At 52.4% G+C, this 16,104-nt stretch overlaps 4 protein-coding genes across 4 annotated transcripts; 2 read left to right on the forward strand and 2 right to left on the reverse strand.

The window, feature by feature from the left end:
- Positions 1-502: 502 nt before the first annotated feature.
- AB675_6563 (Negative regulator of sexual conjugation and meiosis) lies at positions 503-1,795 on the reverse strand (the record flags this gene model as incomplete). Its single annotated transcript, XM_018146862.1, has 2 exons — positions 503-1,158; positions 1,207-1,795. 2 exons carry the CDS (start codon positions 1,793-1,795, stop codon positions 503-505), a joined length of 1,245 nt encoding a protein of 414 aa, XP_018003961.1.
- Positions 1,796-6,226: 4,431 nt separating this feature from the next.
- AB675_6564 (Phosphoglucomutase) lies at positions 6,227-7,985 on the forward strand (the record flags this gene model as incomplete). The annotated part of the gene is made up of 3 exons (XM_018146863.1): positions 6,227-6,267; positions 6,317-6,627; positions 6,676-7,985. 3 exons carry the CDS (start codon positions 6,227-6,229, stop codon positions 7,983-7,985), a joined length of 1,662 nt encoding a protein of 553 aa, XP_018003697.1.
- Positions 7,986-8,615: 630 nt separating this feature from the next.
- Positions 8,616-9,680, reverse strand: AB675_6565 (uncharacterized protein; the record flags this gene model as incomplete). Its single annotated transcript, XM_018146864.1, has 2 exons — positions 8,616-9,373; positions 9,425-9,680. The coding sequence occupies 2 exons, from the start codon at positions 9,678-9,680 to the stop codon at positions 8,616-8,618; spliced, it is 1,014 nt and encodes a 337-aa protein (XP_018004016.1).
- Positions 9,681-12,633: 2,953 nt separating this feature from the next.
- On the forward strand, positions 12,634-15,228 carry AB675_6566 (putative transporter; the record flags this gene model as incomplete). The annotated part of the gene is made up of 5 exons (XM_018146865.1): positions 12,634-12,845; positions 13,085-13,110; positions 13,215-14,213; positions 14,298-14,625; positions 15,021-15,228. The coding sequence occupies 5 exons, from the start codon at positions 12,634-12,636 to the stop codon at positions 15,226-15,228; spliced, it is 1,773 nt and encodes a 590-aa protein (XP_018003831.1).
- Between the last annotated feature and the right edge of the window lie 876 nt (positions 15,229-16,104).

The following is a 16,104-nucleotide window of genomic DNA, read 5'->3' on the forward strand; positions in this document are numbered from 1 at the left end:
AAGTCAATTGCGACTCCGGTGAAAATAGGAGCAAGAACTCCTTTTTGACAGCACAACTGAATAGCGACATCACGTTCCAAACGAAAGGGATTCTTGAGTAGCTCCGAAATCCTCGCTTCCTTGGAGAAACGGACCGTTAAGGTAGAAAGTGGTAAAAGTGTTCAGTCGCTAGCGGCTGTGTGAAATTCATTGCTACCTCCCCAACAGACACTCTGTTCCAGCACTTGGTTGCAGAGGCAGTGTTACATAGCGCCTAACAAAACAAAAGGGCAAATGCCCGGTCTGAGAAAGCCTCGAGGACATCCTATAGACGGCAAGGTCTAGACAAACTCCGGTAATGGTCTGTGAGAATATCTCGACTCATGGTTGTACGCTTTTGGCCAAAATATGCCGGGTATAAGACAGGTCGCAATAGTCGTGCACTGTTAAAAGTACTTTTCGTGACTCCGTAGTATCGTATATAGAAGTTTGACATGATGGTGACACATGAAACGTAGGGCGATTAATATGCGGTGATGTTGGTGGCCACATAGGGTTGATGTGTGAAGTACGGGCCTTTGTTCTGCTCCTGGAACGGTATGAGGTTACCGTAGAAGTTGAAAGGTTGATTATTGGAGACTTCGGTGTAAGAAGCGTCGGAGTCGTATCCAGAATCCGAGGATGTAGTAGAGTAGATCGAGTTTTGTTTCGAGGACGGCGAGAACATAGACCATTGGGAAGCGGGCGAGGTGAACCTGAGGCTCTGACGGAGGATATCGGTCTCGGGTGACGATGGCGCAGTGGCGGCACAGTCCATGGCATCAACAGTAGCAGGAGCATACTCGACGGGCGACCTGGGTGGACTAGGTGCCAATTCGGAGTAGAAGGTCGTAAATTGAGGGCAAGCAACAATCAACTCCCGTAGCTCATCTAGGCCAATGCGACGTCGAATGTCACACTCAAAGATGCGTTCCAGGATGTGGTTGAGCTCGGGGGTGATATTGAGAATTGATCTCAAGAAATTTGGATCCTTTACGAAAGCACGAAAGGTCGAGTCTTCAAGAGAGGCCTTCTTCCATGGATTGCGACCACAGGTCAGGTTGACCAGAACGACGCCAAGGCTCCAGACATCATTGGGAGCGGTCGCGTAGCGGGCGTGGGGCTGGCTATGGCCACATTCTAATGATTGTTAGAGTTATGACATGAAAGGAGAGGACAAAAACATACCAGGTGACATGTAAAAAGTAGATCCACAGCCGTAGTCGTTCGAGACGCTATCTTTCGTTGCGAGACCAAAATCGGCAAGCTTGACGGTGTGGCCATGATCCTTTACGAGAATATTCTCAGGCTTCAGGTCGCGGTGATAGATACCAACCGAATGACAATATCGCACGGCGTCCAAAATTTGGAGGAAAACGTGCTTGGCCAGATGGTCGTCTCCAACGTACCGACCTTGTTCCGTGATATTGGCAAATAGATCACCCTCAGGGCAATACTCCAGAACTACGAAGGTGCAGTCCGGACTCTCCAGGATCCTTTGCATGCCCAACACATTTGGGTGCTGGCTTGCTTGGTAGTGGAGAGCGATCTCGCGTCCCTGGATCCGCTTTTGCCGTGCATCGAGACCAGCTTTCGGTAGAGCTTTCACAGCGTAGGTAGTGTTGGTCAAGACGTCAACAGCCTGATAGACAACGCCAAATGCGCCGTGTCCGAGGATCGAAGTGAGCTCCAAACGGCCAGCCAGGATGCATCCTAATCGTGCCTCAGGTGGAAGACATGTCGACAATTGAGGTGATGGAGGTGGCGTGGGCAGCATTATTGGGAGAGCCCAAAAGTACCAAGTACTTGATGAAGGAAAAGGGACCACAAAAACCAAAGAGAAGGAGCTGCTCAAAACATGGATCCAACTGGTGCGGTTGCCGACGTAGGTGTTCGTATATGGTGCTACCAGTCCCAAGAATTCAGAGGCCTATCCTTGGTATATAGTAGCCGTGGGTCCAATGGCCTGTAGCTAAAGGCGTTGTTGGGGGCGCGGCAGCAAGATGGGAATGAAGGACTGAAGTTGAATTGAAATCCGGATGTAGACCAGAGAGACTGCCGATGGGAGGTGTTGAGAGAGGAGAGGGCGCCGAGTGAGGTGTTGGATGGAAGTGTTGTCGAGATAGTGATTCTGGTGTTGTTGAAGCGTAGGAGGCGATAGTATACCTTTTCTATCTAGGGTAGGTATGACGCCTCACTCTAGAAAGCACAGTTCGCCCATACCAGTGGGGCAAAGACTGTTCAGGTAGCGCTGCGAATAGATTGGAGGCAAAAAAAGTCCACTGATGTGCATCAGCATCACACCCTGGCCAGTCGTCTGATGCCAGATGACGAGTCGGCCCATATTCTGATTCGGAATGGCGTGAGGGACTAGGCGGCAGAGCTAGTTCAAGATGTGGATAGCAAGATGAGGCGAAGACATGTTGAGCATCGACCCCGTTTCCCGTGTTTGCGTGCATTTCTGGTCACAGAGTTGCAACCGATCAGCATTCCTTCAGTGCCTTGAGAGTACGCTAGACAGGGGTGTTGTTGAGTCTAGCGGGCACTTTGCTGCATACAAACACCAGCTCTGACCAACCCGGATGCTGGCGTTATGGGGCGACCTGGGCGAGATTGCTGGATGGACGCCCCTGCTGTGACCGTCAAGTAGAACCTGCCACATTCTCACACGATGACTGTTGTTGCCACCCAGCCCAACAACTCGCAGCAGGTGGCAGATCGACTTTGCCACATTTCGAGCCTCCATCAACGCAACACAGGCAGCGGGCTTCTACTTTTGAGCTACTCCGTCGGACCGGCAATGTACACATCTTTGAGTCGTTGCGTATCGCTAATTAGTAGGCCACGCAGCGTAGCCAGAGCTGCTATTGGTGAGACGAAACGCCAGGTCAATTATTAAGACCGGGACCTGAGACGAACTGAGCGATAGGATCAGCCATACATCGGCTCGCCGGTGAGTCCTTCGTGCTCAAACTGTGAGAGCGTCCAAACCAGCAGGGTGCGCCATGCGCTCAGGCTGTGGGTCAGACTTTTGGCCTTCCCTCTTCGCTCGCGCGCTGTCCTGCAGGTGGCTTTTCTTGTGTTGAACTCCTGGATGAGGGTGTCTGCGGATCCATGCCATTGAGTGCAAGCTGAGACCGAGCGGTCTCAGACTTACGCGTGCATTTCATTTGCGCTAAACTTCGTAGGGACGGGCGACGAACCAGGCGCTTGAGCACCGGGCTCCATAGACCAGAATCTCCCTCATCTACCTTGAAATTTTGGGCCTGCGCTCGCTTACAGCCAGTCATTGCATTCTGGAACTAGTCCACTTCGAACGTCCGCAGATCTGAGACCGCACGTCAAGACCTCGTGCTACAGCCAATTGCATGCGCTTGTGTACGTCAAGGAAGCAGCTATCACGATTGCGGGTAACTTGTACATCCTCGAGGTTTCGATGGCACGGCAAGAAAGGCTGTTATTGAACACGGTCAGCGCTACGCAGTACGGGCTGGCTTTGCAGGCCACAGAAGCTAAGGTGTTCCGGAAAGTCCATGTCGGTTATGGTTGATCTTGCGATGCAGCCATTCGCTGAGAGTCGTACTAGTTGTACAGACCTGGCACATCATACGTGTGCTCCTTCGACTCGTGTTGTGGATAAGGCACTGCGCTGATTTGCCTGCTGCCACGTTCAAGTCCAATGCCTTGGAGCAGAGCATGGCCTCCATGTCGACAGGGAGTCCGCTTGCATGCCTTCACACGGAACAATCAGCGGCCGTAGCTGCCGTGTTGGTGTCAGATCGGATTTTGTTGTTCATGACCTGCCACGCGAGCAGCCACAACCCGACTGCGGAAGAGCAGGCGGCTGCGATCATTGCGCCCATTGATCTTCAGTGATACAGTACTATCATTATGCTACTATTGATGTGTGGTCAACTAGAGGGTGATTTCTGAAATTTGTTCCAAGCCCACGGCAGCCCGGTAGCCGGCAATGTTTCTGTGTCTGTGATAGTGCTAAAGTTATTGCAAGAGTACTTCGAGCACTGAGCAGAATAAATCTCACCTTTGGTGCCGAAATGGATGTCCCGGGCTGCAATGCTCAGGAGACTTGACCAATGAACACAGGTTCTATCTCTGAGAAGTAAAGAGACCCTCGGACGTGGAGCATATCTGAAATTGGATGGACATCTCGCCTGTCGCACGAGTCACGAGGGCCCTGTTCTGACACGCTGCTAGGGATTTGTGAGCGTGGCTCTGGAACCGTGGTGTAGATGGATTCATAGCATTCAGCCCAAGCAGCCAATAGCGACACGCTCGTGTGGCAGCAGTAGGTAACAGCCTCACAGTCGTTCTCACCCTTCCGGACTTTCATGGATATCGAATGGAAGTTTCAGGCTTCGAACGCTGACGAAATTGCCAGACTTCCCGTGTGCCAAGCTGATGTCTAAGTGGTCACACCGATTGGTCAATGTCCACATGTGTGCATCGATGGTCCGTGCTCGCGAATTGTGCAACGCAGATGAAGACTGCCGGTTCGAAAAATTCTACGAAACTCAGACCGGCATGGAAGATCGGACGATCGTTCACACTCAGCAGGATAAGAGACGCCGGTATGTCATGTGACTTTTTGTGGCTGCCACAGTGCCACTGCACATAGTCTTCTGCCACTGTGGCGCCGTGCTGGCCGGAGGTCTTCGTCGACACTACGCACGCATTTTCGTTCGAGATCATGTCAACGGCCCCTAACGACTTCCTCTCGTGCGACCAGGTCAATCACGGTCTTCTGCGTGGCATAGTCGCAATACAAAGCTTACTTACAGGATGCTGGACTGAGGACAACAAACTATAGCCCTTCACCGCATTCGAACCGATCGAGAAGGTGAGACAGGAAGGGTAGGAAATCCAGCGACCAAAAAATTACTCCTGCGTACCGGTATGCAACAGGTGCCGATCCTGCCGATCAGTGCTCGTCGAACACAAGAGAAAAGAGATCTGCGCTGTGCATTAGAGCGATGGTAGATCTTTGCTAACAATACCGTCGGATCGAGACAATCTAGATTCTCGCCAACCACCGACCAGACTGAGGTGCAATGGTTCCTTCAGACGTTACTTCGTACTAAGCCGCGAGGCGACTGTTGGTGCTGTAAGGTAGTTTTGCTGCCAGATCGCTGGTCTGAATTATGATCCGCCTTACCAACAGGCATCGGCAGTCATCACGGTGACCAGTAAAAGAGTACCCACGGAACCAAGCAAACAGGTGGGCATGATTCTCTCCCGCGTTGTCGGAACAAATGCCATGCGGTCGATGTGTCCGTACCGTGGCGTTGCGGTTTGAAGATCTGATGCCGGCAAATGCGTTGGCGGCTAGGTTTAGTTGCTCACGACGTGCTTCCACGCTGCTTACCATACACATCTACGACCACTTACCGCGCCTGTACTGGATTGCGCTACAAACTAATCACGTAGCCATCCAGTGTTGTGACTGTGTGCGTTCAATATCATTACCATCGCCCCTGCCACCAACCTGGGACGATCGCTGATAGCGCGCGGCGATGCCGCCAAGCACCCTGAACCATCGCAACAGATCGATTTTGGCTACAATTGTTGCTTCCAACTGTGAAGCCGTACAGGTTGGGAGTAACGTCGCAGCGCCCTAGCACCTACCATCACACTGCGTAGATTTACCGTCTGTATCCATTGCATCCATCTGTTCGCGCTTTGGCACATTGAGCGCCAGGTGTGACGATATGGCGCCGGTGCATTCGTGTCCTGTCACGCTACACTGGCAGGGCTGCTCTTAGCTTCTTGGTCTGTCCTCGTCATGTATGAGGGGCGTCCATGACCGGGGCAGCCTCAGCGACACGGCGGGTCAATTCAGGAACGTCGAACGCATGTCTACATAGTTCACTGCACCACAGAACGCGATCTGAAGGATTTCGGCTTGGTATTCTGTTGCCATGGGTTTTGGAATTCCACCGCGCAGGCATTGGAAAATCCCCGTCAGCGGGGCGGCGGCGCTGGACCCCGTTTCTCCGACACGGCGGGCATGACGTCTAAAATTGCCCCGCGGTAACTGCAATTGAGCTATCAACAAAATTTTGGCGGGACAACTGCAACTGCGATATAATTCATTCTCGAGATCGGTCAGTGACAGCTAACTTTACTTTTCGAGCTCGTCGAGAAAGAGCACTTTTCTATTGCCTTCAAAACATCCCCCAGAGACTCAACCATGGTACAAGAAGTCCAGTTCTCGTCCTTCTCGGACCAGAAGTAAGTGATCGAGGGACAACAATGTATAACCGGCTAAAGCCAATGGCAGACCAGGAACATCAGGCCTGAGAAAGAAGGTCAAGGTCTTTCAGCAGCCTCATTACAGCGAGTCTTTCATCACAGCAATCCTCCTGTCAATACCAGAAGGCGTGGAAGGTTCATTCCTTGTCATTGGTGGTGATGGCAGATACTACAACCCTGAGGTTGTTCAGAAAATTGCCAAAATTGGCGCTGCCTACGGCGTCAAGAAGCTCCTAATCGGCCACAATGGTATCCTGAGCACTCCAGCTGCGAGCCATGTCATCCGCAAGCGCAAAGCCACTGGTGGCATCTTGCTCACAGCCAGTCACAACCCAGGTGGTCAGTATGAACATTTACCTACCGAAGCCGGTCTCTGACCTCCTACAGGCCCGACCGAGGACTTCGGTATGAAGTATAACCTCTCCAACGGCGCTCCTGCTCCCGAATCAGTCACAGACAAGATCTACCAAAAGTCAAAGAGCTTGACAAGCTACAAGATTGAGAATATTCCAGACGTCGACATTTCAACCATTGGGTCAAGGAAGTATGGCAAGCTCGAAGTGGAGATCATCGACTCAGTCGACGATTATGTGAAGTACATGAAGGAGATTTTCGACTTCGAACTCATCCGCTCCTTCTTCAAAGCACAACCCGACTTCAAGGTCCTCTTCGATGGTCTATCCGGTGTCACCGGACCATATGCAGTCGCCATCTTCCAGAAAGAGCTTGGTCTACCTCCATCGAGTACACAAAACTGCGAGCCAAGCCCCGACTTCAACGGAGGTCACCCAGACCCAAACCTGACGTATGCCCACTCGCTTGTCGAACGTGTCGACGCAGACGGCATCCACTTTGGAGCAGCATCCGACGGTGATGGAGACCGAAACATGATCTACGGCAAGAATGCCTTCGTCTCACCAGGCGACTCATTGGCCATCATCGCACATTATGCTAAGCAGTATATCCCATACTTCCAGAAGCAGGGAGTCTATGGTCTAGCTCGTTCATTCCCCACATCGAGCGCCCTGGATCTGGTTGGCAAGAAGCAAGGTCTGGAGACATACGTGGTGCCAACTGGCTGGAAGTTCTTCTGTGCTCTATTCGACTCTGACAAGATGTCTATCTGCGGCGAGGAATCATTCGGTACTGGCTCCAACCACATCCGTGAGAAAGATGGCCTATGGGCTGTATGTGCCTGGCTCAACATTATGGCCGGCGTGAACAAGGATACTGGCAAGCTGCCTTCGATCGCTGAGATCCAGAGTCAGTTCTGGAACACATATGGCCGCGTCTACTTTACCAGGTACGACTATGAGAACGTCAGCAGCGATGGAGCGAACCAGATGGTAGCACACCTTCGCGAGAAACTTGCAGCTAAAGACACCGTCGGCTCCAGTGTAGCAGGCCGCAAAGTCACCGAGGCGGGCGATTTCTCGTACACTGACCTCGACGGCTCTGTATCAAAGGGTCAGGGCATTTACTTCAAGTTCGACGACACTACCCGTGTTGTTGTCAGACTGTCTGGCACGGGCAGTGCTGGCGCTACCATTCGTCTCTACGTCGACAAGCTCGAGGAAGACAAGAGCAAGGTCGGAGAGGATACGCAGCAGTATCTGAAGGATTCGGTTGGCGTCGCTCAAGAGCTGCTGCAGTTGCAGAAGTTCATCGGCCGTACCGAACCAGACGTCAAGACCTAGGCCTGTGATCCAGAAGGATCAGCTGACAAACATGGCTGGTGGTGACACGAGCACAACAAGTATGCCAGCGCTAACATGAATGTGAACCCCAGCCCAGCATTGTCAAGCTCCAGCAGTTTCAAAGTTTGCGATTTCAAGCATTTGTACCTCGACCTAGCAGAGCAAAGCCTATAGCTGGTAGACAAAAGTGTTCGACCCGCTCAGTGTATCTTCGATGTCTCGAGTCTCGTCTGTTGTGCGAGCTCAGCAAGGTCTGTGCTGGTAAGCTGTGACATGGCGCCACAAGCGCGCTTTCTCACACACGAATGAGAAACATGGCAGAGGTAGGTTGTGGAAAAAAGACCTGGACGATTCTCATTTTAACGCTAGCCCCGAGAGTCGTTGAAAGCAGTCGAGTCTCTATCATAGGCTCCTTAGCATGCAAGTCGTGTCCAACTTGTACAGCGCCCTCCCTAGTCAGGAAACGAACGATAAACGCTACCGCCCAAGTGACGTCGCAGTGAGGCTCATCCGAATTCTAGCCACTTCATCAGTAAAGAAGCACTGTGAGGTGACAGATCGGAGAAAGCACCCAAGTGCAGCTTGAGAGATCACGGCCATCCCTACAGCTCAGCCAGCACTCTGTCCCTCTCACTTTGGCAGAGTCTCTGGTCCCCCACGTTGCGGCATCTCCGTCTCTTCCTGCTCAGCTACAGCTGTCTCCTTCTTCCACAGCAGAAAGGCGACCGTGATACAGAATTTGATGCCCACCGCAAACCAGAGGGCACCCGCCATTCCCATGGGACTTTTGTACATCCGCCCACCAACATACCCGCCCAAGAACAATGCAACGATGGAGTTCAGTCGCGTCAGCTGTCTTCTCTCCTCAACCAAGAAGAAACCCTTGACTGACATGCTCTTATCCCACGCCCACTTCAGGTTGTAGAGATCGGCCGTGAAGTCATGGAAAAGCGCACTCAATACCGTAGTGGGCAGCTCCATCAACCCTAGCACACGACTCAACGTGACCTGACCGGCGGCGCCGAATGCTAGTAAAGCAATGGGACAAAGGTCTAGCCAGATCATCCTCGATCTGATATGCGGCTCATCCTTCTGACTTCCCGAGGAGAAGACGCCACTGATGTACGGCCTATTGGACACGAGATGTGCCGTGACGAGGCTGGCGGCTGTAGCAACCATGATTGTCTGTATGCAGAAGGATGTGACGAGAATCCAACGACGGCGGGAGGCGGGCAGGGAGTGGAAGTTGGTTGGACGACGGTGGAGGAAGTTGAAGAACAGCGTGCCCAAGCAGAAAGCGGCGATGGCGAGAAGGGACTTGTAGTACTGGCGGTTGTGGGTGGCTTCTGGTTGTCCGGAGAGGCCGAGCGCGGCGAAAATCGTGTTGCCTGAATGCAGCGAGTTAATAGGGGCAGGAAAAATGGTAGTGGACGACTGACCTGTTTGCATGCCAACGAAGCAATTCCATGAGTTGAATGCGACGGCATCGATGAGGCCGGAGACGAAGAAGCAGAGTAAGATGACGGCTCCCATGTATTTGGCCACGAGTTCCTGCTCGAGGTAGTCTCGGACGGAACCGAACATCTGAGAGCGATTGCTGGGTGCTCCGTCATGATACTTTCCCTCCTCCAATGTTCTGGAGCTGCGGCTAGATGCCACGGGAGTATTCTCGGTCAGTGTCGTGCTTCGAGACATCGTTGCTGAAAGAGAAAGCTTCGGTCTGCTATCACGACGATGGTATGAATCGCGCTTGAAGTCCGCAAATGTCAGCATAGGAGGGACTGATCCTTTCTGGGCTTCTATGTCTCCTGCCATGTCCTCGGAATTCACCATCTCCAGGCACGAAGGAAAGGGGAAAACAGCAAAGTCGCTGCGCTTGTCCATTTGGCAGTCGCGATTGTACTGCAGTGTCAATGCATGCTGGAGAAGAAGACATGATGCAGGCCAGCGTTTAATACTCTTCTCGTTGTTTGTTGCGCGCAGGGCCCAGTGGGGAGGACTCCATGCAGTCACGTCGGTCCGCTGGGGTCACTCGAAGTCTATGCCCAGCCCGGCCAAGGCTTACTTGGTCCTGTCGATATCCATCAGAGATTGCGTAGACATTGCGGTCGTCGTCACGCTGATCGGCAGGTCCTTTGTTCTCACATTCCCGCGGGTACCACACATGCCTTTCCGTCCATAAGTATACATGGAAAGGCTGTATCGTGATCAGCCCTTGATGGTACAGAGCACATTTTCGCACCCCAGGGATGCTCGTGCGCAGCAACTGAAAGCATAGTGCCAACTTAAAGGCCGATCCGGACTCTCCCTATTGATTGACATCATGTCGGCCTTCTGACGTCTTCCACCGTATCAAAGAGTCTTCGAAACATCATGATATTAATAGCGGCAAGCTGCTGTATCAGTACGCGTTGGCAGGTCTGGGCAAGTGCATCTGCATGAAGGGAAGGTGTGCCTGAGAAGAAAGGATGCGATCGAGATAAGCTCATATCCGAGCGTATCCCGGCCCTCCCGTCAGCCTCCAAAGCTACTAGGTGGGGATCCCTGTGAAGATCATTGCGCCATGCTGCATATGAAATCTCCTGCTTTTGAGGCTGAGCTCGTAGACCTTCGTTCCACAACAGAGTTTCCATTGTCCGATCTTTCAAAGTTGCCGACATTTTCCGCTACTGTCCACGTCGCGTCGTCGAGTTATCACATTGGCAGCGTCAGACTGTGACTGCGTAGTGCCTCTCTACTTCCACTCCGGCAGCATGCGTGGTGTTTCACCTACCCAGAATAACACTCTATTCCATCATAGCATAACGCTGAAGCCTTTAGTCTCCATGAGTCTCCGGCCAACGTTTCACACCTGCCAAGCTGTCAAGTCACTACTGGTTATCTAGCGCGCAGTGTGCCTCACCGACTATGGATCTCGAGCCTAATGATCATCACACCCGTATGGCAATCGTCACAAACATGCTCTTGTTGAATTGCAGGATGCCGTCCGGGCATCATGCCGTCGATGTGCCCACCACTTGATTGCATTGTACCACCAGCACAGCGGCGATCACCCGATGCCAAGGAGAAATAACACAGCCATCATCGCATTTGGGCTTTGTCCTTGGCTGCAGACGACTTCCAAACCTTGATGTTTCAATCACCTGGATACCGACATCCGTAAAGGTGTCCTGCATGCCACAATCGGCGTGTAACATATGGAGCATGTCGACGCATCGACTCGGCAACTTGCTCGGTCGTACTCATGATCGATGGCGGTCGGTTCAATGCGCGTGGCAGCGGTGGCGTGGCTCGCGATCAGCGAGCAGCGCCGAGCACCCCATGAGATGCCAGGCGAAGGGAGTAAGGGCATCGAAAGCTGCGAGGTCTGACCTTCTCCACCGATGCTGTCATCTTGTGCTCGATCTATAAAAGGTAAACGTTTGGTACACATGACTGCAGCAAACGAGTGCAGCGCATAAAGTATGACTTCCACATGAGAGACCCAGCCACGCCGTCTGCGGTTCATTGCCCACGGTTCACCGTTGTCTACAAAGCAGGACCACTATCACCCACTTGCCCGACTTATACTTCAAATGCATAGACGTCTAGCCGTTCGCTGTCCTCTTTTACTACCTTATTCTCAACGCTCCTAACCTTTAATCTGGTCAACAACTTCGAGATTGATGAGGGCAGGTTCTGAAGTTCATCCTTTGCTTTCAAGGTATACTCTCTGTGGTACAAGTCGTGGTCCAAGGTCGACCTAAGCGTGGCAGCACCTCTTCGTAACCAGCATGAGGACCAACATTGTGTACGCAAGCTGTTGAAGACTCAAGCCTGGCCTCAGTCGCTATCGCCAAAGCTCATACCGCCAGACGTGTTGCATTTGGGCCGCGGACGGCGAGATGGTCAGCGCAAACGAGTCTATCTCGCAGGACCTGGCTCAATGCATAATCTGCGACACGCTTTGCAGCCGTAGGCTCGGCTGCGTCTCTAGCGGCCACCACGAACTGGTATGAGTAGGCCTGACTTGCGGCAATACGCGTGACCCAGGTGAGCTGCAAACGTCAACTTGGGGTGCTCAGATGCGTCCCAAGGTCAGGGCGGAGGAACGTTCTTGGCAACAAGTCTTGGCTCGTACTTACCGTTGACTTGCAAGGTTGGACTTCTTGCTTAGTTGTGTCCTGTATCAACTCGAGCACCAAGAGATGATACCAGGTGTCGACTCGTGCAGTGCTCGACAGACCTTGTGCAATGACACAAAACCTCGATTGAGGTAAGGATCAGGATCCCACGAACCAGAAATGTCACAGATGTCGTGATCGCTAGTAGCGGATTGCACCATCGATAGCCTCTCCAAAAAACATCACTCATCACCTTCACAAGGAGTCTTCTTAGCATCCCACTACTCGGTTCGAGGACCGCATGCTCCATCACGCTCGCGCTTGTCGGATGGACATCTTCCAGTTGTGACGTTGCTACCGGTGGTCGGTCCAGGAACCGAGATGCTAAGCTCCAGCACCGATTACCGCCACGAGCTTGATGGCCGCCATGCTTTCTCGGTCGTGGCTCCCTTTGGCATGCCCCGAAGCCCGTCCTTAAGTACAGCCTTTGCTGCTACTTCGTCCTTCTCTGCAGCCACACGGTAACCACGTGGACCAGAAAGAAGATGGTTGGCCAGAATCGCGACTCAGCAGGGCTTGAGGACAAGATTACTGCTCACAGTCCTTCGACATCAGCTGTTGACGACAAGTCCGCCTACTCATCTGATCTCGACGACAACTATGCCATCTACAAGGACAATGCCGATCAAGAAATTGATCCGGCTGAAGAGAAACGTGTCCTACGCAAGATCGACCAACGCTTGATACCGATCCTTATGTAAGTCTGCCCGCTTTTCGCGAGCCTGAACCATCAGTCGACCAGCAGACAGTCTCGGTTTAGCATCAGTGACACTGGTCTCGAATGATGTCTCGGGTTATCTGGAAGTCCTGACTAAGGCGCCGCCATCTTTGAAGCCCTCCTGGCGACGAATTGACGACTGTCTGACCTCAAGCCAACCTCCCTCCTACCCGTCGCGAAGTCTCAAAATACTGGTTTAGGCTGACAAATACCGGCAGCGTCGTCTATTTCCTGCAATATATAGGTAAGTTGGTATGAGTATTGCAACAAACACCTTGGCGATATGACCCCGGCCAGGGGATTACCCTTCTGTCCCTGTTACTGTGGCTCTTACTAATTCTTATGTAGATAAGAACGGGATAAATTACGCGAGTGTGTATGGCCTGCAGGAAGGCACAAACCTCCATGGCCAGGACTTCTCGTGGTTGGGCTCCTTGTTTTACTTTGGATATCTCACGAGTCAGTTCCCTGCCGGATATGTCATACAGCGGCTCCCGCTGGGCAAAGTCATTGGTGTTACGACGACCATCTGGGGCATAATTCTCATCACGACTCCGGCATGTACGAACTTCGCCGGGATTGCCATCAACCGGTTCCTGCTTGGATTCTTCGAGAGTGTCGTTAATCCTGGATTCGTCCTCATTATGTCGATCTGGTACCGCTCAGCAGAGCAGCCTCTGCGTCTGGAGTCTTACTATTGCACGAACGGGATAGCCACCATGTTCGGTGGCCTTATTGGTTACGCTGTCGGCAATATCAAGCACGGTCTGCCTCGATGGATGTACATCTTCCTCGTTCTCGGCTCGTGCTCGATCGCTGCTGGTCTGGCAGCACTTGTCTTCCTGCCTGATCTGCCCTCTACTGCCAAATTCCTGACCCCTCAGGAACGCGCCGTGGCCGTGAACCGCGTCGCAGCAAATCGCCAGGGCATCAAGAACCACCACTTTAAGCGTTACCAGCTCATTCAGACCATCCGCGATCCAAAGACGTGGATCTTGTTCATCATGGCGACAGGCGCGCAGATCCCAAATGCGGCGCTGACGAGCTTCGCCAGTATCATCGTCAAGAGCTTCGGTTTCAGCACGCTGGGAACGCAGTATATGCAAATTCCTGGTGGGGCGGTACAGTTCCTTGCACTCATTACTGGGGGATATATCTGCAGTCGGTTCAAGAATCTCAGATTCCCGACGATGATTGTTGCAAACAGTATCTGCATCTTAGGTGCCGGACTGTTGGTTGGACTGCCAAACAGCAATAAATGGGGCAGACTGGTGGCACTGTGGTTGTGCTATTTCCAGGGTCTGGGCTTCAGTATGAGTCTGACGATCGTGTCATCGAATATTGCTGGTAAGTGAAATGTCACAGGGTGATCAGTTGTCGCTCCTGCATAGCATGCGGAGGCCTTCAATGCTGACGTATGTCGTCCCACAGGCTACACCAAAAAGCAGCTCACAAGCGCGATCTTGTTTACAGGGTATTGTGTTGGTAACATCATTGGCCCGCAGACGTTCAAAGACTCGGAAAAGCCTGGCTATCATTCGGCCTATATTGCAATGCTGGTTGGATATGTCGTCAAGTTGATCGCTATCATTGTGCTGTACGTCTACATGTGGATGGCCAACAAGAAGCGCGACCGAGAACAGGCTGTAAGTGGCGACGGTGGAGAACATCTTCAGACAGATGTGGACGTCAAGGTCAGAAGAGAAGGCATTGAGGGCGGCATGCTGGATATGACTGAGCTGGACAACAAGGCTTTTAGGTATGTCTTGTGAGCTGTATCTGTTGGAGGCAGATATGGAGGATGCGCAGCCGAATATGTAGCTCGGCGAGGCGCGTGTCGAAGGCAATAGCTCGCTCATCAGGCTACATCGCCGTTCGTCAGAGGTCCATTGGAATGTGCCGGTCGATGGCGTTGGGACGCTTCCATCGGATGCCGAGAGTTCGCTTTGTATCAGACGCCTCGGAACTCGCCTTTCCTTCCTACTGCCATCGATTGTCACACAGTCATCGCCTTCAGCATGTCATCATCAAGTGTATCACGATTCGGCGTCACTGCTCACGCTATCGGTGTCAAGAGGCGACTGCTCAAGACCCAGAACATAGCCAACGGCTCCATTTCTCAAAGGGGAAGCAGAGTAGCTAATTGCTGTGCAGAGGAGAGAGAGAGACTTCAGAGACCTGCAACTCTGACTGCGAGGCACTCATTAATAGTAACGATGACGAGTACATTCATGCTGAGTCCCACAAAGAAGACAATGACTTGGACATCGACAACGAGCTTCTTGACAGCGACCATGAGAACAATCCACAAGTCGATGCTGAGCTCAACAAGGTAGCTTTCAATGATAAGAACGATGACTGAGATCATGAAGACATACTGCATGATGAGAAACTTGCGCATTCACCAGACGAGGAGCAGAAGATCACCGCAGCCTGCCAGACCGACGTCATTGAGGCTATCGGTAGCTTTCCCACAGAGCCACGGGCTCTCGGACATGAGCCACCGGGAAGAAGTCGTCTCTTCAGGGGACAGTGCTGTGCGCATTGGTCTGCTCGGAACTGCAAAGCATCTTCAAATCAATGACTTCACCGCCTTTGGGAAAGCGGCGAGGGGAAAGCATATCTCTGAGGTGGTACATATCCCTGAAGCATGTTGACCCCAAGAAGGGGCTCAAAAAAGCATTCTCCCAGCCACGCCATGACAGGCCCGTGTGATTGGCACGGCAGATGTACTGTAGTTGTTCTCCGGTCGATGAAACCCATCTTTTCCCGGGGTTCGTATGGACCTTTTGGACACTGGACAGACCTACAGCACTAACTTCATGGGGCTGTATGTCGGCGCGGGAAGCGGTTTCCGATGGCCGTAGCATTTGCGTCACCACACATCACCGTTCGTGAGAGGTCTTGTTGGATGCGCAGGTGAATAGCGTTCGGACGCTTCCACTATTTTCCCAACGATGGCAGCTATTCCTTCCATTTCCTCTTCCGCCGTTATACCGGCAAAGTTCATGCTGCAACCCACGTAGATTGGTTGATTCAGCCTCCTAGCCAATATCTTCGACAGTCGGGTTGCGTAGTCTATGCTCGAGCCTTCGGTCGATAGAGCTGTGCTGATTGTATTTCGATTGTCGATCCGCTGTAGGAGGTTGGTCAACAGGGTACATGCCTTAAGCTGTGCTTATGGTGTGACGAACAGATTCGGTCTGAACCGTACTGTATCAGGGTTCTACTTACATCT

This window comes from Cyphellophora attinorum (assembly GCF_001299255.1).
Source record: "Cyphellophora attinorum strain CBS 131958 chromosome Unknown Contig4, whole genome shotgun sequence".
Classification (NCBI taxonomy): Eukaryota; Fungi; Ascomycota; class Eurotiomycetes; order Chaetothyriales; family Cyphellophoraceae; genus Cyphellophora; species Cyphellophora attinorum.